This window comes from Spermophilus citellus (assembly GCF_964194105.1).
Source record: "Spermophilus citellus genome assembly, chromosome: 9".
Taxonomy (NCBI): domain Eukaryota; kingdom Metazoa; phylum Chordata; class Mammalia; order Rodentia; family Sciuridae; genus Spermophilus; species Spermophilus citellus.
Genome location: NC_138191.1, coordinates 86452459 through 86474173, shown reverse-complemented (window position 1 = coordinate 86474173; position 21715 = coordinate 86452459). Strand labels below are relative to the sequence as shown.

The window sequence follows — 21715 nt, the reverse complement described above, 5'->3', positions numbered from 1 at the left end:
CCTGAAAACTAACAACACTGGTGAGAAATGTGAAGCACTTTATAATAGTAAAATTCAACATACCTAATAAATAGAGAGAATATATACTGTGTAAAAACTCCTTCCCTTCCTGAGTTTTGATAGCAACTGATCAATTATTCCTGTTCCCTGTCTTCATTTTTTTTCTTTTTTACCACCTTCCCTTTCCTTCCATGCTCTTTCCCCTTCTTCCTTCCCTCTTTTTTCGTCCCATTTTTCTTTAATCTTACATTTGTTGAATTCTTACTATTGCAATAGAAATTTTGGAATTGGAGAGTGCGTGTATGTGTGTATTTAAATTGACAGATAAAATTACATGGGTTTATCATGTGTAACATGATATCGTTACTCACTTACGAAGTGAGTAAATCTAGCTAATTATAATATGCATAACTTAAAATATTTTTTTAAAATATTTGTTTATCTACTTATTTTTCAGTGCTGGGGATTGAACCCAGGGCTTTGTGCATGCCAGGCAAACATTCTACCACTTAGTTACACTGCCAGCCCTGTGATTGTCATTTTTGTTATAAGAACACTAAACATCCACTCTCTTACCATTTTTCAATAATATATTGTCCACTATAGCCACCATGTTTTGCAACAGTGAACTTATTCTTCCTATCTCTTGAGATTTGTATCTTTTAACCAACATTTCTTCAATCACACATTGCAATTGTCTCACCTGCTGTTAACCATCATTCTGCTCTCTAATTCTAGAATTTCAGCTTTTTTAGATTCTGAATATGAGCAAGATCATGCAGATACAGATAAATATATATATATATATATATATATATATATATATATATATATATATATAGGCTATACTTTTTTGTTTTTAGTAATATATGTATGTACATAAATATGATTAATGCTACCATCCTTTTTCTTACATTTCCACCCCTCCAATCCCAATATAAACATCAAAGAAACCATCCAAGAATTTTATAAAATTAGAATATTTTATTATAAACTTTAAAAAAAATATTTTGTTTTAGTTATAGTTGGACACAATACCTTTATTTTATTTTTATGTGGCACTGAGGATTGAACCCAGCACCCCGCACATACTAGGCAAGCTCTCTACTACTTATTCACAACCCAGCCCCTTATTATAAACTTTTATCATTGTCCAGTTATTGAAAGTTGATTGGCTTATTGATACGATATTCTTGTGGACTAAGAATTATAGCAATATCATTCTGTAGCCATACATAATTCTTTATAACTTTAGTTGAGGCTTTGAGGCAAATATGAGGGGAAATGCCAATCATGATGTTTGAATTATGAACCCCAGAGTTGACAGCTACCTTACAGCTAGATTATTGAGTCATGCTTTACACTGATAGAAAATGTTTGCTGGAATATTTTTGAGTGACCATTTAGCTTTTCAAATACTTCAAAATAGTGGAAAATTAGCTAGGTTGCAAGTCAAACCATTATATCTTTGAATGGCTTTCACTGAGCTGAAATATTCTTCTCTAAAACTACTGATGCCATGGAGTTAAAATGATTTTGTCATTTGAAAGACTTAAAATGATATTTCATATTGTGAAGGAAGGAAGCTCATCATAATGAAACAGAAATAGTAAATGGTATTTTTAAAGTTTTCAAAAAAGATTATTAAAACAACAATGTCCTGGGGGCTGGGGTTGTGGCTCAGCGGTAGAGCTCTCGCCTAGCACTCGCAAGGCCCTGGGTTCGATCCTCAATACCACATAAAGATAAGTAAATAAAATAAAGGTATTGTGTCCAACACTAAACAACTAAAAAATAAATACTTAAAAAAAATGTGAGAATGCTTTCTTTTCCATGGGCCTGTTAACTGAGGCCTAGTGCATGGTAAGTCGACACAGACAGGGTTAAAGACACAGTCACTGCGGTCAGCAGACCAAAGGGATTGGTGACCTTTACAAATCCAGTTTGAAGTTCTGGCTTGCATCATGAGAACAGAGTTGTTGGGAAGGAGTATGCATTTTCACTTTTCCCCACGTGATTGGAAAATAGTTTATGGAGATAAAGACATTTGAGGACAGTTTTAAAGGGAATAAAGCACATGAAGGAAAAATGGAAATTTGGTCTACGTATACCAGAAAGTAGAAGACAGTTCTTTTCAGTCTCCTTTATTTTTAAAATTAAGAAGCGATTTATTTGTAATAATATCCCAGATGCCAAACACATAGAAGTGCTGTCAGTGTGTCTTCTCAAAGACACACAAACCTGAAAGTTGTCACATTGATCCCTTTGCAGCGTAAATGTATGTAAGATGATTCAGACATGTTCAAAACTTAGAAACATTGTAGTTTCTTATTTTGTTCTTATTTTTGCTCTTTGTGCCAGTCTTTACAGATCCAGGACTTTAGTATCTTCCCTTACACTCCTACAGGTGGGTGACTAGAAATAAATCAAGTTCTACACAGCAGCCATTTACTTAGGTTACCTTCAGAAATAAAGGTTGTGTGTTACATATGGTATTTTAACAAACCTGGGGCACGATTTTTAAAAATAAATCTGGTATACTTGACCAGATTGCTGGGATCTGCCTAAACTGCTGAACTACAAATTGAATGCTTCCTCCTACCTTTCTGCTCCTGAAAATACTAATTTAATTTTATGTTGACATATGTTCCAGTAATTCTTTGGTGTGTTTCATTGTCCATATATCCAGTGAATTTTGTTTTAAAGAAAGCTTTCATTATTGTGTCCCCTTGTTTTCCTATAAATCAAATTTTTTTCTTAAAAATATTTTTTCTTACTCTTTAGTGATTATTATCATTTGAGCATTGACTGTTAAAATAAATTAGAAAAATCAAAAAGTTGACAGACCCCTGTTTTATCTTCCTGTCTTCAGGAAGGAGTGTATCTGAGCAGTGAGTAAACTTTCATTTTCATAGAAAAAGAAAACATTATCTTCATCAGCATTATGTGCTAATATAAATGTTCTTGAACTTGAAAATTATTTATTGTAAGTTAATGTTTCTAAGTCAACATCAAAATTCCCTTTTAATAAAATGTATTATTGTCAGCTTGCACAGGATGAAGGTAGTTACGTTGGCGGCTTTGCAGTGGTTGAGTATCACACTGCAGAGCATGCTGAAGAGGTTCAGCAAGCAGCAGATGGCATGACCTTCAAGGGAAGCAAAGTCCAGGTTTCCTTCTGTGCCCCAGGAGCGCCTGGACGAAGTACATTAGCAGCATTGATAGCGGCTCAACGTGTGGTAAGCAAGATTCCCCCCCCCCTTTTTTAGGATATAGAACATACTAATACTATCTCTTTTTTAAAAATTCTTTTTAGATATTGATGGATCTTTATTTTATTCATTTATTTATATGTGGTGCTGAGAATCGAACCCAGTGCCTTACACATGCTAGGCAAGCACTCTATCACTGAGCCACAACCCCAGCCCCCTCTAATACTATCTTAATCTATCTAGTCTACCCAAAGTAATGAGCTTTAATTGGACCATTGTTATATTTCTATTACATTGAAGATATTCATCTTTTTTTTTAAAGTTGGCTAACTGGTATCTTCATTAAATCAAGCCAGAAATTGTTACAAAAAAAGAAATTGAGTCCACTTGGTGATGCACAGCTATAATCCCAGCTGCTCCAGAGGCTGAAACATGAAGATTGCAAGTTCAAGTCCAGCCTGGACTTGTTAGCAAGACTCTGTCTCAAAACAAAAATAAAAAAGGACCTGGGATGTAGTTCAGTGGTAGGGTGCTCCTGGGTTCAATCCCCAGTACCTAAAACCAACCAACCAAACAACAACAAAAAACAAACAAACAAACAAACAAAAAAACCCCAAGAAATTGTATTTAGTAAAGTGTATTTTTGAAGGAATTTCATTCATACAACTCACATTATTTGAGTTGCTCTTCTGTTGTGAATTTTTTGTTTGTTTGCTTTGCAGTGCTGGGGATTGAACCCAGGGCCTCATACACGATAGGCAAGCACTCTACCATTGAGCCACATCCTCATTCCCTGTAGTGAGTTTTTAAATGCCTCTTTTTCAACAAGTGTTCATAAGGATCCATAGCAAAAGTCTCCTCTTTTCCTCACAAGGCACATTGTACTTACTTCTCTGTTCTACTTATTTCCCTCTCTACTTCTGTAACCTCAAAGTTCCTTAGAGATCTCAGAGACCACAATTTTCATCCTAGGGCTCAGCAAATATTTGTTGATTCATTGAAGGAAATTGGGGAAGATTGCATGATGAAGGTGACATTTTCGGGTGACATTCAAGAGCAGATGAGATATTGACATGTGTTAATGGGGGTGGAGGATAGGATTGCCAAATACAGATTTTACATGAGTCATACTTATATTAAAAATTATTTGTTGTGTATCTGACTCCAAATTTAACTGAACATCCTGTATTTTTACTTGCTAGATCTGGGACCCCTCAGGAGGCAGGGAGTGGTCACCCTAGGTGGGAAAAAACTGTTGCAGCAGTAGTCTGAGCTGAATTTACGTGCTTGGAGAGTGGTACAAGGTCTAGTTGCACTTTGTATAGAGAGGTATAGGTTGAAGCCCAAGCAGGGACTATGTGGAATACTCAAAGAATTTATGTTGAATTTGATAGGCAGTTTAGAATTTAAATAAACAAGGTGTGACAGAATCAAAGATAAGCCATCTGGAGATTAATCTGAAAGTGGTTTATGTGTAGATGAGCTGGAGAGAGGAAATTAGAAGACTGGACAAGCTCTTGTTCTTAGGCTTCTACTCTCACATCTCCCACCCTCTTCCTACCCTCTTTGACTCACCCTGATCCCCCTTAGAGGTTCTCATTCTTATATCCTTATGTAAGTCACTACTTCAGCCATTCATTCACCATCAACTTCATTGCCTCTGGTTAAGTTGTCTATTCATTGCGATAGATTTGCTGAGTTTAAAACTCAGTTTGTCCGGTTGCCTACTTCTGAAATTGGGGCCCTGTGTCCTCTTTGAGAAAAACAAACAACTGGGTAGCTTGATGCCATTAAAGATGAATGACGTGTAGTTATAGCTGCCCCCACCCCCAGCAAATCTTCAGCTTGTCTCTCATCAGCTCTTTTCCATTTTAACAGAAACTACCTAAACCCTGCACTCTGTTCCTGCTTTTTTCTTTATTTCTGCCCAATGATCATGGTTCCTACTGTATAGAAATATGGTGGCCATGTGTTGAATGCATTCCTTCATCTTTTCTTATCCATGCCCAAATTTCCTGCTTCCTTCTCTGATCAATAGCATCTGTTCCACAAGTACTTGTAGGGTACCCACGACATGCACTCAGAGATGTTTAATACTCTCTGGTGAACAAAGCCGGTAAATATTTCTGTTCTCTTGGAGGTAGGGCTATGCTTTCTCCTGGCCAAGCAGGGGCTTATGACTATGCCCCCATCCTTGGGGCCCTTGATCATTACCTTTCTACTTATTTTTACTTGCTTCAGTAGCTCCATCCCATCTGCTATAAACATCAACAAGCCTTTTCCCTAAAAAAGCCCTGTCCAGATATTGGCCTTTATAACCATATAAATAAATTAATAGAGCTTATTTAACAAAAAGGTCCTGCTCCCTGTCACTATTTCTTAATTTTCCATTTTTTCTCAGTCTAATGCAATGTAGCTTCTGCCTACCCTAATCAAGTAAATTTGCTCTCATTAAAATCAACAGAGAGGGACTGGGGATGTGGCTCAAGCAGTAGCGCGCTCGCCCGGCATGCGTGCGGCCTGGGTTCGATCCTCAGCACCACATACAAACAAAGATGTGTCCACCGAAAACTAAAAAATAAACATTAAAAAAAAATCAACAGGGATTTCTTTCTTCTTTCTTTCTTTTTTTTTTCCATTTTAAAATTTATTTTAAGTAGGTATATATGACAGCACAATGCATTTTGATTCCTTGTACACAACTTTTCATTTCTCTGGTTATACACAATATAGTGTCGCACCACATGTGCAGTCATACATGTACCTAGGATAATGATATCCATCTCATTCCACCATCTTTTCTATACCCAGGCCCCTCTCCCACCCCTCCTTCTCCTTTGCCCAATCGAAGTTCCTCTGTTTTTCCCATGCCCTCCCCCATTATGGATCAGCATCCACTTATCAGAGAGAACATTTGGTCTTTGCTTTTTTGGGGATTGGCTTACTTCACTTAGCATGATATTCTCCCAACTCCATCCATTTACCAGAAAATGCCATAATTTCATTCTCTTTTAATGTTGAGTAATATTTCATTGTGTATATATACCATAGTTTCTTTATCCTTTCATCTATTGAAGGGCATCTGGATTGCTTCCACAGTTTAGCTATTGTAAATTGAGCTGCTATAAACATTGATGTGGCTGCGTTACTATAGTAGGCTGATTTTAAGTCCTTTGGGTATATACCGAGGAGTGGGATAGCTGGGTCAGATGGTGGTTCCATTCCAAGTTTTCTAAGGAATCTCCATACTGCTTTCCAGATTGGTTACACCAATTTTCAATCCCACCAGCAATGTATGAGTGTGCCTTTTCCCCCACATTCTCTTCAACATTTATTGTTGTCTGTATTCTTGATAACTGCCATTCTGACTGGCATGAGATGAAATCTTATAGTAATTTTGATTTGCATTTCTCTAATTACTAGAAGATGTTGAACATTTTTAAACAAGGATTTCTTAATATTTGTATCTTGCAGGTATATATAAAATATTTTTAATATTTTATTGCTTGATCTCTGACGTTTAAAACTCTCTGCTACCATGGATTCTGTCACACCATTCTTTTTCTTACCTGCCTAATGGTTCCTTCCCTAACTCCTATTTTTCCCCAAAGGGCAGATATCGTAGACTTCTGTATTTCACTTTCTGACTTCCTTCCTCTAACACACTCCAATCGCCTCAATGGTTGTCTGTTAACTATGACTTGCAGGCATATTTTTTGGACCATATTTCTATAAGTAGTAAATCTATAGTTCCAAAGGCTCGCTTATTAGCTTACCTTTAAATTAAATAACTAGTTCAATTTCAACATTTAAAAAGAAAATTATTTTATTCTGGCACCTTTTTTATATTCTGTAACAACTTTATGTGTCATGCGTTAATTATGATTGGTGTCCTTATGTCTACATGTCAGAAATATCAGCAAATTCTTTAAACTCTACATCTAAAATCACAAGTCCTTGAGACCTTGTCTGCATGTTTGTTATTTTAGTCAGGATGTCATCTTTTCTCACTTGTGATTAGAATAACTCCCTACATGATCCCCAAGCCATTCGTCTTTCTTCTTCTAATCCCCCTTCCACAATGCATCAAAGTGATCTTTCTTATCTTCAAATTATATTATGTCATTTTCTTTCTTCATATTCTTTAATGCCTACCCTGATTCTAATTCCTTAGAATGACCTACATGGCCCTTTATGATTGGATAATTGGATAACAGTGACAGAAATCGTAAATATTTTTCAGTCATAAATGTAAATTATATGCCAGGAAGGATGATACACACCTGTAATCCCAGCTACTCTTGTGAACCGCTGGCCAGGGTTCATTCTCCAGTGCCACACACACACACAAAGTAAGTTATCACTGATGTTTCCTATAGGTTTACGGTACATATTTTTTTTTATCAAGTTTCTGAGATTTTTTAAAATCATAAATAGGGATTAAATTTTATGTAACTATTTCTACAATGTTTGAGATAATTGTGTTATTTCTTCACAAGCTCACTAATGTGGTCAATCACACATTTTCTTATATAAACCACCCTTTTATTCTAATGCATTGTTTGATTTGTCAGTATTTTATTTGATATGTGGTGTACACATGCGCTCATAAATTGAACGCACTTAAATTTTTGGTACCATTCTTATTTTTTGGATTAAGATAACACTGATCTTATAAAATGATTTTAGTACTTTTCTACTTCTTCCTTTCCTTTCTTCCTTCCAGCTTGTATAAACAGGGATGTCTATACAATCATGGGATGTCAGGCATGGAGGCGTACACCTATAATCCTAAGTACTTGGAAGACTGAGGCAGGAGATCACAAGTTCAAGGCTAGCCTCAGTAACTTAGCAGGACCCTGTCTCAAAAAATAAAAAGGGCCAGGGATGTAACTTAGTGACAGAGCACTTCTGGGTTCAAGTCTCAGTACACACAAAGAAACAAAAAAACCAAATAAACCCGTGTGGGCCTAGTCCTTGTGCTTCTTCCAAAAGGACTTATTGATTGCCACGTAAGTTTCATCTATGGATAGTTACATATTTTAGTTTTTATTCTTTCTGTGCCATATTTCACATTTGAGTGTAGCCTATATATTTATCAATTTTATCTAAGCTTTCAACATTATTGACATATAATTTATTATTTTTAAAACATCCTGTCTGGTTTCCTCATTTCTTTCTATATTTTATTTATTTGCATTTTCCTTTTGATCCTTGATCAGGCTTATAAAAGATCTATTTTTTTCAAAGTGATAGCTTTTGTTATATTCATCATTTCAAAATTTTCTCTTTTGCTTATTTATGCCTTTATGATTTCCTTATTTCTTTGTTCTTTATATTTCCTTTTCTCCTTTTTTTTTTTTGAAGGGAGGAAGAGAATATATTTACCCATCTTTACTGATGTCAATTCTTAACTCTCTTTTTTTTTTTCAGTCTGGTTATTTTCTGATAAATGCAGTTAAGGTACATTTACTTCTAACTAATGCTATGCTTCCATGTCATAACTTTTAAATTATGAATGTTTCAATTTTTATTATGATTTCCTTTTAAACTCAAAGCTTAATTAACATGCATAGTTTTGGTTTATAACAAATTAGGAATTTTGACAAGCTATTTTTCTGCGACAGATTTCTAATTGTTTTGATTAAGGTTAGAGAACTTAATCTTTAATGTTGATTTGGGGAGGAATGGATGTTGTGGCCTTGGTGCCCTGATGGATAGTGGATCCACCTGTGCTTAGAGCCACTCAAGCTCTATGCTTGTGGGTTATGAATGTGTATGTACATAGATATATGTACATAAATATCAGTTCGTATCAGTTCATTCTTAAGTTCGTATCAATTCAAACTTTCATTTGAGTTTTCAGTATGTTTGCTTCTTTTTATCTGCTTGATTTGTGTCTCAGAGGAATATATTAGAAATTTTTATATATAGTTGTTGATTTTTCTCCTTATTCTGTCAGTTGTTGCTATGTATATATGAGATATATAGAATGTATTTGAGTATATATTAATTATTAGGTACACATTTGTTCATAATCATATCGATCATTTTGTCAATATTTGGGGTTTCGTTTTGGGTTTTTTTTTTTTTTTGCCTTGAAAACTTTTGTCTGACGTTGCAATGGCTACAACTTTTTTTTGGTTTATATTGCCATTTTTTTTCTGTATATGTTGTTTTAGGTACATAACTTCCTTTACTTTCCCTTTCCTTCTATTGGATAGATAAATCTTTCTTCTTCTGGTTTGAGAGCTATACAGTCTATCTTTATCTTCCTGGGGGGTTGTCCCTGAATCCTTAAAGAGCACTCTCAGGTTCACCAGTGCTCTGTCTTCTATTGAGATCGTTCTCACCTGCACTCATTTCCTCCATCCTGTCCTACTGCCACCATATTGTTGTCTACGTTTTTACTTTAGAGTTGTCTTTAATATTATTTTATTGTTTTATGACCCTATCTTTAGTAAACAAGATTAAAATGATAATTACGTAGATTAATTTTCACATAACAGGCAATATTGTTTTACATTTATTTCTTTTCTCGCCAGAGTACTTCTTCCAAGGACACTTTGAAAGAGGTACTCATGTGGGAAACCCTTCTGATAACTTGTATAGTTGAGAACATTTTCATTCCTTTCTGATATTTAAATAGTAACTTAGCTAAATACAAAAGTCTAGGTCCAGAGCTTTTCTCCTGTACTACTTGGAAAATACAAGTTCATCATCTCCCTGTGTCTAGTGCAGATGCCTTGAGAAAGGAGTTGATGTTGATCCTTATTTATTTGGAGGTATGCTCTTTCATATTGGAAGCTTTTCACAGTTTTTCTTGAGATTTGATGTCCATAAATTTCATGCCAAGAAATATGAAAAGATGGGCTTTTTTTCTTTTGGACATCCTATTTGGGACATTGTAAACCCTTCCATTCTGTGGTCTTTAATGTTCTTTAATAATGAGATATTCTCAGTTGTCATTTCTTCAGAGATTTCCTTCATATTTTCTCCTTCAGGATTCCTTTTATGTAGGTCTTGACACTTCTACCTCTGTCCCCCGCTTATACTTGTTTTCTTGTACTTTCTATTTCTTTAACCTGACCTTTTAAATCACTATTTTATTTTTTAATCATATATATGTACATATTTTTTCTACTATTTTATTCATGTTAAATCGTGTAATGGAGATTAATAATAATGCTTTATGAATTTCTTCAGCTTCCTCATCTATAGAATGGGGATAATAATACCAACTTTTAGAATTGTTTTCAAAGAATGTGTAATCTAACCCACGTGAAGTGCTTAGAACAATGCCAAGTCTATAGTAAATGAGAGCCGCTTTTATTTTTCTCAGTGTTTATATTTCCATACCCACTATTGCTCACCAGTTAGTCTTTATAACTGCATGGCCTTGCTTCATGTTACTAATAAAAATTCATTTTCTTTTTAGACTTTCTTGTTATTTCTTATTCATTGATTTTGCTTTCTTTCTTATAAGCAATCCAGTTTTTTGCCTTTATTTTGAGCAGCTCTGTTTCCTAAATGTCTAGTTGCTGTCTCCTATGAACACATATTTCATGGAGGCAGCTATCAGCTTCCTTGTATGTTAGTGTTTATATAATGGGGCAGGGTGTAGCTTAGTGGTAGAACATATGCTGCATAAGACCCTAGGTTTAATCTGCCCCACCAAAAAAAAAAAAAAAAAAAATAGTTTGATGGGAGAAGGAATAGACAGGGAGAGGTACATATGGGACTTAGGCTAGGGTCTAGGGAAGGCAGGCAGGGACCTCAGGGCAGAGATGCTCTGCCTTCACCATTCACATTTGGCCAGGTCCTCTTCCCACCCCAGCCAGACAGTCCTGCAAGAACCTCTTTGCCTCTCCCCTCCCCGTCTTGCGCTCAGTTCTGCTTTCCTCCATTGAAACTGTTCTACCTTGCACTGTGGGTGTTCGAGGGAGGAACTGAGAAGGCTGGGGATATGGGAACGAGGTTTTCATTAACCAGCTGTTCTGTCCATACTAGCATTATTTGGTGCCCACTGTCCCTGTCCTGGTGTGCCTCCCTGTTGTTGAGTCATTGGTCCTCTGGCTGTCACTGGGACAGTGCCGCTCTTTCCTGCCCTGCTGTGCTGGCCAGGAGAGCCATGCTCCCTAAAGGCAGTGCAAAGGGAACCGCACCACTGAACAACTCAAATGCCCTTCTCTGAATCACCCTGTGCAGGTCCAGGGTCTCTCATTCTTGCTCCTGTTTACCTTCACACCTTGGCTCTCTCCGCGGATTTCTCAATGGTCATATGCCAGTTTCTCCCTTTCCCTCTCAATTTCACAGTATCTGGCCCGGGAGAAGGACCCAGTTGTCCCTGTCATTTCTCCGTTTTCTCAGGCTAGAAGTTTACAGTTTGCTTTTTATTTTAATATCCTCATATATCACACTGGTTTTAAAAACTGAAAACAATTTTGTTTTTAGGGAGCTACCAATTACATATATGCAACGCCAGTTCTTCTTAGTCTCAAATTGGAGGATTAAGGTAATGAAATAAAGATCTTTTAGTATAAGAAAATTCTGATTTGCGAGGCAGCCCATACTGTTAAACTTCCGATTAGTAATATAGTAAGATTCTCCTATTAGCATCAGAGTAGTCATGTTAAAACAACACATTATCTCCTTGTTAGCAAATTGAGATTCCCTCGTCATCTATTTGTACTTTGTAAAGAGATTTATTCTATTAAACTTTAGTCTTCTTGAAGCCCATTGGAATTTAGCTGAAATAGTCTATAAGGATTTCATGTCCGACGCGTGACAGGACATCTTAACATGTAATTGAGCACGATGGTAGCAAGTATACAGCAGATACATAACACAAAACAGATTGTGTTTATGAGACAATAGATCTTAGGCAAATGAGAATTTCTGGAAGAAAGCCTTTAAAATTCCATCTTTTGTGCTTGGTCTAATGTTTCTTGTTTCTGTATTTGCTGAAGATGCACAGTAATCAAAAGGGATTACTTCCAGAGCCAAATCCAGTACAAATTATGAAAAGTTTAAACAACCCCGCCATGTTGCAAGTTCTTCTACAACCCCAGCTACAACGAGCTGTCAAACCAGGTAAGTGCCACATGTCCTGACTAAATGCAGAATGTTGGCTTGAAGTTAATACAGCTGCTTTACATTCAAAAAGTACATTTACATGTTAAAAAAAGCACACTTAAATTAGTCTAAAATATATAATTTTCCCCAGACTTGTTATTGAATTTTAATAGATAATCTGAGGTGATAATGTATTTTGGCTATTTTGGGTAGGTACAACATGCTTATGTGTTTCCTATTTCTTTGCCATTAATAAATGTTAAATATTAAACTTTCAATTTAGCTCTTAGTTGACATAAATTTATAGAACAAGTGGTAATAATTAACATACTACATTGTTATAGCCTCTATCAACAAAAAATATATTTCTGTGTAATAGTTTTAGCAGAATACTATGTTAAAAGTGCTAAAGATCTGTTTCCTCTTTTGTTCTTCCCTTTTTTGATGTAAAATTCTTTCACTCTGTAACTAGTGATGAAAGCATTATTATTTTGTAAGTATTATGCCAATCTTTATACTATCAATATACATTGAATATGTATTTAATATTCTTTTTCTGGTAATAACTTACCTTCTGAAATGTACAATGTACTTTATATACACAAAATGTCTGTTTTGGCATTGTGAGGAAATGAGACCTGATATTCAATACTAAAGTTTAGAATAAATATATTAAATAAGTTTATTCTGTTTCAATCCCAACTGCCTAACATCCACTTGCCTACTGTAATTTAGTTCTAGCATGAATTAATTACTTGATGTTAACATGGACCCCACAAGTTAAAGTCTCAGTCCTCCACATGAGTGCCCCATTTTATAGCTCTAGACAGAAATTCAATGGGTCTCCAAGGCCACCCACACTCCTGACCAACTTGCTATAAATTTGGGAGTTCCAAGCACCCTCTCAGTTTTGAGAATTCAACAGACAGAAACTCAGGAAAGCACAATATTTATGATTATAATTGTATGTATTTTAAAGGACATAACTTAGGAGTACCCAAATGAAGAGACACTTGGGGTTTTTATCCTAAAGGAATCTTGAATTTTATCAAAGTCTTTTTATGTGTCAATTGAGATGATCATTTGATTTTTATACTTGATTCTTTTTTAAAATATTTTTTAGTTATCAATAGATCTTTATTTATTTATATGCAGTGCTGAGAATCAAACTCCGTGACTTACATATGCTAGGCAAAGGCTCTACCACTGAGCCATAACTCCAGCCCCTTCTTGATTCTTTTTAGGTGCCAATTTACATTTATTGATTTGTGTATGTTGAACCATCTTTGTATCCCTGGAATGAAACCAACTTGATTAGCATATGATCATTTTAACATGTTGTCAGATTTGATTTGAAAGTATTTTATTGGGAATTTTTGCATCTGAGTTCATCAGAGTTATGTATATTTCTTCTGTTGTGTCTTTTCAGGTTTTTTTTCAATTTGTTCTTTTTATATATGACAGTAGTGTGCATTCTGACATGTTATTCATGCATGAAGTATATATTATTCTAATTAGGATCCCATTCCTGTAGCTGTACATGATGTGTAGATTCATTGGTTGTGTATTTATATATGAACATAGAAAAGTTATGTCTGATTCATTCTACTGTCTTTCCTATCCCCATTCCCTCTCCCTTCCTTTCATTCCCCTTTGTCTAATCCACTGAACTTCTATTCTCCCCCCTGCCGCCCCGCCTTGTGTATGTTATAATCCACATATCAGAGAGAACATTTGACCTTTGGGTTTTGGGGATTGGCTTATTACACTTAGCATGATAGGCTCAAGATTCATCCATTTACCAGCAAAAGTCATAAAATCATTCTTTTTTATGGCTGAGTAATATCCCATTGTGTGTGTGTGTGTGTGTATGTGTGTATATGTGTATGTGTATGTGTGTATCACATTTTCTTTACCCATTCATCTGTTGAAGGGCACCTAGATTGGTTCCATAGCTTCACCATTGTGAATTGAGCAGCTATAAACATTGATTTGACTGTGTCACTGTAGTATGCTGATTTTAAGTTCTTTGGGTATATACAAAGGAGTGGGATAACTGGGTCAAATGGTGGTTCCATTTCAAGTTTTCTGAGGAATTTCTATACTGCTTTCCAGAGTGATTATACCAGTTTGCAATTCCACCAATAATGTGTGAGTCTAATTTTACCCAACATCCTCTCCAACATTTATTGTTATTTTTTTTTTAAAGTATTTTTGATAATGGCCTCTGACTAGAGTGTCTTCTCAGGTTTGGATAACAGGGTAATACTTGTTTTGTAGAATGAGTTTATAATTACTCAAACTATTATTGAGGAATAATTTGAGGAGAATTGGTATTAGTTCTTCAAAAGTCTGGAAAAATTCAGTAGTGAACTTATCAGTCTGGGCTTCCCTCCAACTCCCAAGACTTCTTATTTACTGCTTCAATTTCAATACTTGTTATTGATCTATTTAAGTTTTATATATGCCCTTTGTTCAATTTTGGTAGGTCATATCTTTCCAGAAATTTGTCCATTTCTTCTATATTTTCAACTGTATTGGCATATAATTTTTTTTAAAAAAAAATTTTAGTTGTAGATGGACACAGTATCTTTATTTTTATTTATTTATTTTTATGTGGTACTGAGGGTCGAGGATCGAAACTAGGACCTCATACATGTGAGGCCAGCACTCTACCACTGAGCTACAACCCCAGCCCGGCATATAGTTTTTATATTATGTAGTTATTATATTCTCTAATGATCCTTTGAATTTCAGTGGTATCTGTTGGACTGTTTCTTTTTTCATCTCTAATTTCATTTAATTGGGTCTGCTTTCACTTTTGGTTAGTTTAGATAAAGGTTTGTCAATTTTATCTTCTCAACAAACTCTTTCTTTCATTGATCCTTTGTATTGTTCTTTTTTAAATTATACACACACACACACACACACACACACACACACGTGCTAGGTGAGCGCTCTACCATTGAGCCACAACCTCAGCCCCCTTTGTATTGTTCTTTTAATCTCTATTTCATTTGTTTCTGCTCTGATTATAATTTATTTATTTCTACTGATTTTGATGGTTTGTTCTTTTTGCATTATTAGGTTATGCATTTGTGATCTCTGTATTTTTTTGGTGTAAGTACTCGTTGTTATAAACTTCCTTCTTAGTACTGCTTTCACTGTGTCCCACAGTTCTGGTGGGTTGTGTTTCTATTTTCATTTGATTCAAGGAATTTTAAAATTTCCCCTCTGCTTATATATTCTGTATAATTTTCTGTATAATTGTATGTTCTGTATAATTACGTGTTTTTTTTTCTTGCTGCTGATTTCTAGCTTCATTCCACTGTAATCAGATAAGATGCAAGAAATTATTTCAGTTTTTTTTAACTTGTTTAGACTTGTGTTGTGGCCTAATATGTGTCAATTTTGGAAGAAAGTGCAATGTGACAATGAAAAGAGTGTGCATTTTGCAGTTGTTGGGTGGAATATTCTGTAGATGTCTGTTAGGTCCTTTTGGTCTATAGCATAATTTAACTCTGATGTTTCTTTGTTGATTTTCTTATCTGGGTGATTTATTGGTGAGAGCAGGTATTGAAGTTGCCCACTATTATATTGGAGCCTGTCTCTCCCTTTATGTTTAGTAGTGTTTGTTTTATCAAATTGGGTGCTTCAACGACCAGTGCATACGTATTTACAATCATTATATCTTCTTGATGATTTTTCCCTTGATCAATCTGTAGCGACTTTTGTATTCTTCTAACTGATTTTGTGTCAATGTCTTTTTGTCAGATATAAGTACAGCTGCTCTTACTTCTTTCCCATTCCATTTTCTTGGAGTAACATTTTCTATCCTTTCAGTGTGTGTTTTTCAATACAAGTGAGATGTTTCTTGCAAGTGACATATTGTTGGGTCTTGTTTTTTAATCCATTTAGTCTGTACCTTTTTTAAAAATATTTTTTAGTTGGTGATGTACTTTTATTTATTTATATGTGGAGCATATAAATAAATGCAAGTGTTCTGCCACTGAGTCACAACCCCAGCCCTAGTCTGTATCTTTTAATTAGAGAATTAAGACCATTTACACCCAGTATGTTCTCCTATTGTTTTGTTTTTCTTCTGGTTGTTTTCAATATTTTATGTTCCATTTCTTATCTTGTATTCATCTTAGAAGTTCAATGGTTTACTGTATTGATAATGTTTGATTCTTTTCTATTTCTCATTTGCATGTCTACTCTTCTGGAGAGATTTATTTTTTTAACATGCTCTTGTGTTTATCTTTCTTCCTCTTCTGGATGTAGAATTTCCTTAAATATCTTTCATAATGCTTGTTTAGTGGTCATGAATTTCCTTAGTTTATGCTGAGATTGGAAGGTCTTTATTTCAACTTTGATTCTGAAGGATAATCTTGCTGGGTAAGCAATCTTGTTTGGCAGTTCTTTTATTCCAGAACTTCAAATATATCATGTTTTCTTGGCTTTTAGAGTTTCTGCTGAGAAGTATGCTATTAAATGTGACTTGGCAACTTATATTTCTTGCAGATTTTAATCTTCTTTCTTTGTCCTGTACTTTTGACATTCTAACTATGTCATGGAGAGCATCTTTTCTAGTCACCTTTACTTGGGGTCCTAAATACCTCCAGTATTTGGAAGTCTAGGTTTTTCCCGAGATTTGGGAAAATTTCTGCTATTATTTAACTGATCATGTTTTCTATTCTTTCAGCCTTCTCCCTTGGGTATACTGATTATGCTGACATTTGATCATTTAAAAGTGTCACAGAGATGGTCTATGTTCTTCTTTTCATTATGCCTTTTTTTCTTTATTTCTGTCTGAATGCAATATTTTGTCAGACTTATCCCTGAACATTAATATTCTTTTTCTTCTAAATCTAGTCTGCTGGGGAGGCTTTCAACTGAGGTTTTTTTATTTGTTTGTTTGTTTTACTCTGACAACAGTTTTCATTTTCAAGATTCCTATTTGGTCCTTTATCAAACTGTCTCTGTGCTTACTACATTTCTCACCCATATGCTGCATTGTCTTATTTAATGCATTCAATAATTTATCTGTATTTTTTGAAGATCATTGAGATTTTTATTATTATTATTATTTTAGTTGTAGATGGACACAGTACCTTTATTTTATTTATTTATCTTTACGTGGTACTAAGGATCGAACCCAGTACCTCACACGCAGGAGGCAAGCACTCCACCACTGAGCTACAACCCCATCCCATCGATGAGATTTTTAAAAAGCATTCTTTTGAATTTTTTTAAAATATGGCATTCTAGCCATTCCAATATCTTTCTCATCTGTTACAATAGCATTATGAACTTTAAAAAAATATCAGATTGCTTATTTTTTCATATTTTTTTTGTTTCCATGTTGGGAGTTGTGCATTGATTGGTAAACATATTTCTTCTACTTTTATGTGAGGGCCTTTTAGTAAGTAGCCTTCTCTTCATGACGTGTCTTTGGAAGTTGATTTGTTATGTAGGCTTGAGTTTAATTACAACTGGGCTTCATAGTGCAATCTCCCTTTGGACTCTTTGGCTGCGATTAGTGAGTTTTGACATAGTGCATACTATAGCAGAGCCTGAGGGGTCCGCTTTCTTGGTAGGTCTAGAAACAGTAGCATTCCTCTGGTAACTGAGGCAGTGTAGTATAGAGGGAGTAAGTGGAGTGCACCATAGCTGGTTACTCCGATAATGGGAGTGGAGGTCCCTATCAAGTGGTAGGTTATTTCCACATGCGCTGTTGATATTGGCTCTACTACTTGAAAGCAATTCTGACACTGGCTATTCCAGTTTTATTAAATGACATGAAGCAGTTATCCTCAGTTTAGACACTGATGCAGTCCCTGGTATATCACATGGAGAGGTGAGGGTCAGAATCACAACTTCCTTCTGTGCTACTCAAATCCAGTCTTGTCAGCCATATGTGATCCAAAAGGTATGGGAGGGACCAATGCTGGGGACCCCCATAGATGCTGTGTCCACAATATCTGTGTTATTTCTCCCTGCTGCTACTATGGGCTTGACAGTCTAGGAGTAGGATGTCAGACTACCCCAGCTATGCCCACCTGGCAGCAGGTTATTGTCTTCCCTATACTTTAAGTTGAAGTATCCGCCAAGGTTTGATAGGGACTAGGGCAGGGTTGTAGCTAGGTGCAGTTACTCTCAGCTGGGCTGGAAGTGTCACCCAGGTCCTATATCACAAAACAAATGAACAACAAAATATCAATAGCAATAATGCCAACAGGAAAGAATGAGGGGAAACAACAACAAAAAAATGTTTTCCTAAAAATCTGAAGTTAAAATTTAAAAAGAAAAAAGAAAGCAGGAGAAAAATAAAAAGGAGGGGGAAATGGGGTTAGAGAGAGAAATTAAAAAGTAAGAAGAGAATCAAAGAAAAAAAAGTATAGGCTCAGGCCTAGGACCACCCCGCTGACCACTCCGGAGCCCAGGCCTACCCCATCTTTATCTTGGGACATTGCAGCCATCGCCACAGCCCTCCCCATGCAGTAGCCTCCACCTTGAGACAACAGATAGGGCCTGGAGGCAGCTGCATCTCCAAACAGGCAGTCCACCCTTTCAGCCCCATCTCCATCTTGGGACACCCCCACTGCTATCTTGAGTTATCTCCACTATTGCCACCACCATCCTTAGTTGTAGTAGCATTTATTATGGGACACCAGCTGGGATCTAAAAGCCCAACACCAAGGTCAGGTACAGGTAATCTGATAATGGATGCCAACCAAGAATTGTATATCCAGCAAAATTAAGCTTCACACTTAATGACAAAATAAAAACCTTTCATGATAAACAAAAATTAAAAGAATTTGCACTGAGAAAGCCTGCACTACGGGGCACTCTCAGCAAAATATTCCAGGAGAAGGAAATGAAAAACAACAATAAAAATCAGCACAGGGAGAGACTACACTACAGGAAGGGCTAATCAAAGGAGAAACTAAGTCAAGTTAAAAACCAAAATCACTGGGAATACAAGTCATATTTCATTAATAACCCTGAATGTGAATGGTCTAAACTCATCAATTAAAATACATAGATTGACAGATTAGATTTAAAAAAAAAAAAGACCCAACAGTATGCTGCCTTCAAGAGACTCACCTTACAGAAAAAGAGATCCACAGACACAAGGTGAAAGGGTGGAAAAAACGTACCACTCACATGGACCCGTGGACCATGTAAACAAGCAGGGGCTTCCATCTTCATATCAGATAAAGTGGACTTCAAACGAAAGCTAGTGAAAAGGTATAAAGAAGGATATTTCATATTGCTTAAGGGATTCATACATCAACAAGATATAACAATCATAAATATCTATGCCTCAAACAATGGGGCAGCTATGTATATTAAAAAAAAATCTTCTCAACTACAAGAACCAAATAGACCACAACACAACAATCTGGGCGACATTAATACACCTCTCTCACCACTGAATAGGTCTTTTAAACAAAACCTAAGCAAAGAAACTATACAACTCAATAATACAATCAATAAGTTAAACTTAACAGACATATATAGAATTTTCCATGCATCAACAAACAAATACACTTTCTTCTCAGCAGCACATGGATCCTTCTCCAAAATGGACCATATCTTATGCCATAAAGCAAGTCTTAGCAAATACAAAAAAAAAATAGAGATATTACCCTGCATTCTATCTGACCATATGGGATGAAATTATAAATCAATGATAAAATAAAAAATAGAAGCTACTCCAGCACCTGGAAACTAAACTATACACTATTGAATGATGCATGGATAACAAAAGACATCAGCGAGGAGATAAAAAAAAAATTCTTAGAGATAAATAAGAACTCTAATACAATTTATCAAAATCTATTGACACTATGAAGGCAGTGCTAAGAAGAACGTTCATTGCATGGAGTTCATTCATTAAAAGAAGAAAAGGCCAACAAATAAACAACCTGACATTACATTTGAAAGCCCTAGAAAAAGAGGAACAAACAGACACCAAAAGTAGTAGAAGACAGGAAATAATTAAAATCAGGGCAGAAATCAATGAAATTGAAACAAAAGAAACAATTTTAAAAACTGACAAAACAAAAAGCTGGTTCTTTGGAAAACTAAGTAAAATTTACAAACCCTTAGCCACCCTAATGAAAAGAAGGACTACACTAAAGGAGAGAGAAAATTAAAATTACTAATATTTGTGATGAAAAAGGAAATATCATGACAGACACTATTGAAATACAGAAGATCTTTAGAAACTATTTTGAAAAATTATACTCCAGTAAAATAGAAAACCTCAAAGACACCGACAAATTTCTAGAGGCATATGATCAACCCAAACTGAGTCAAGAGGACATATATAATCTAAACATCCATTTCAAACAAGGAAGATGCCATCAATAGCCTGCCAAACAAGAAAAGCCCAGGACCAGATGATTCACAGCTGAATTCTACAAGACCTACAAAGAAGAATTAATACCAATACTCCTCAAATTACTCTATGAAATAGAAAAGGAGGGAACCCATCCAAACACATTCTATAAAGCTTATATCATCTTTTTTTTAATTGGTTGTTCAAAACATTACATAGTTCTTGATATATCATATTTCACACTTTGATTCAAGTGGGTTATAAACTCCCATTTTTACCCCGTATACAGATTGCAGAGTCACATCAGTTACACTTCCACTGATTTACATATTGACATACTAGTGTCTGTTGTATTCTGCTGCCTTTCCTATCCTCTACTGTCCCCCCTCCCCTCCCATCCCCTCCCCTCTTCTCTCTCTACCCCCTCTACTATAATTCATTTCTCCCCCTTGTATTATTTTTCCCTTTCCCCTCACTTCCTCTTGTATGTAATTTTGTATAACCCTAAGGGTCTCCTTCCATTTCCAAGCAATTTCCCTTCTCTCTCCCTGTCCCTTCCACCTCTCATCCCTGTTTAATGTTAGTCATCTTCTCATGCTCTTCTTCCCTACTCTGTTCTTAGTTACTCTCCTTATATCAAAGAAGACATTTGGCATTTGTTTTTTAGGGATTGGCTAGCTTCACTTAGCATAATCTGCTCTAATGCCATCCATTTCCCTCCAAATTCTATAATTTTGTCTTTTTTTTTAAATGTTTATTTCTTAGTTTTTTGGTGGACACAACATATTTGTTTGTACATGGTGCTGAGGATCGAACCCGGGCCGCACGCATGCCAGGCGAGCGTGCTACCGCTTGAGCCACATCCCCAGCCCAATTTTGTCATTTTTTAATGCAGAGTAATACTCCATTGTGTATAAATGCCACATTTTTTTAATCCATTCGTCTATTGAAGGGCATCTAGGTTGCTTCCACAGTCTTGCTATTGTGAATTGTGCTGCTATGAACATCGATGTAGCAGTGTCCCTGTAGCATGCTGTTTTTAGGTCTTTAGGGAATAGACCCAGAAGGGGAATAGCTG

At 35.7% G+C, this 21715-nt stretch overlaps 1 protein-coding gene across 4 annotated transcripts in view; it reads left to right on the top strand.

The window, feature by feature from the left end:
* The window catches only part of RAVER2 (ribonucleoprotein, PTB binding 2), a 104257-nt gene that overhangs the window by 40307 nt on the left and 42235 nt on the right, over window positions 1-21715 (top strand). For all 4 annotated transcript variants that reach the window (XM_081306342.1, XM_081306340.1, XM_081306341.1 and 1 more), the window contains exons 4-5: window positions 3048-3239; window positions 12182-12305. In XM_081306342.1, the coding sequence (XP_081162468.1) occupies window positions 3048-3239; window positions 12182-12305 (316 nt within the window). The remainder of the gene's footprint in view (window positions 1-3047; window positions 3240-12181; window positions 12306-21715) is intronic.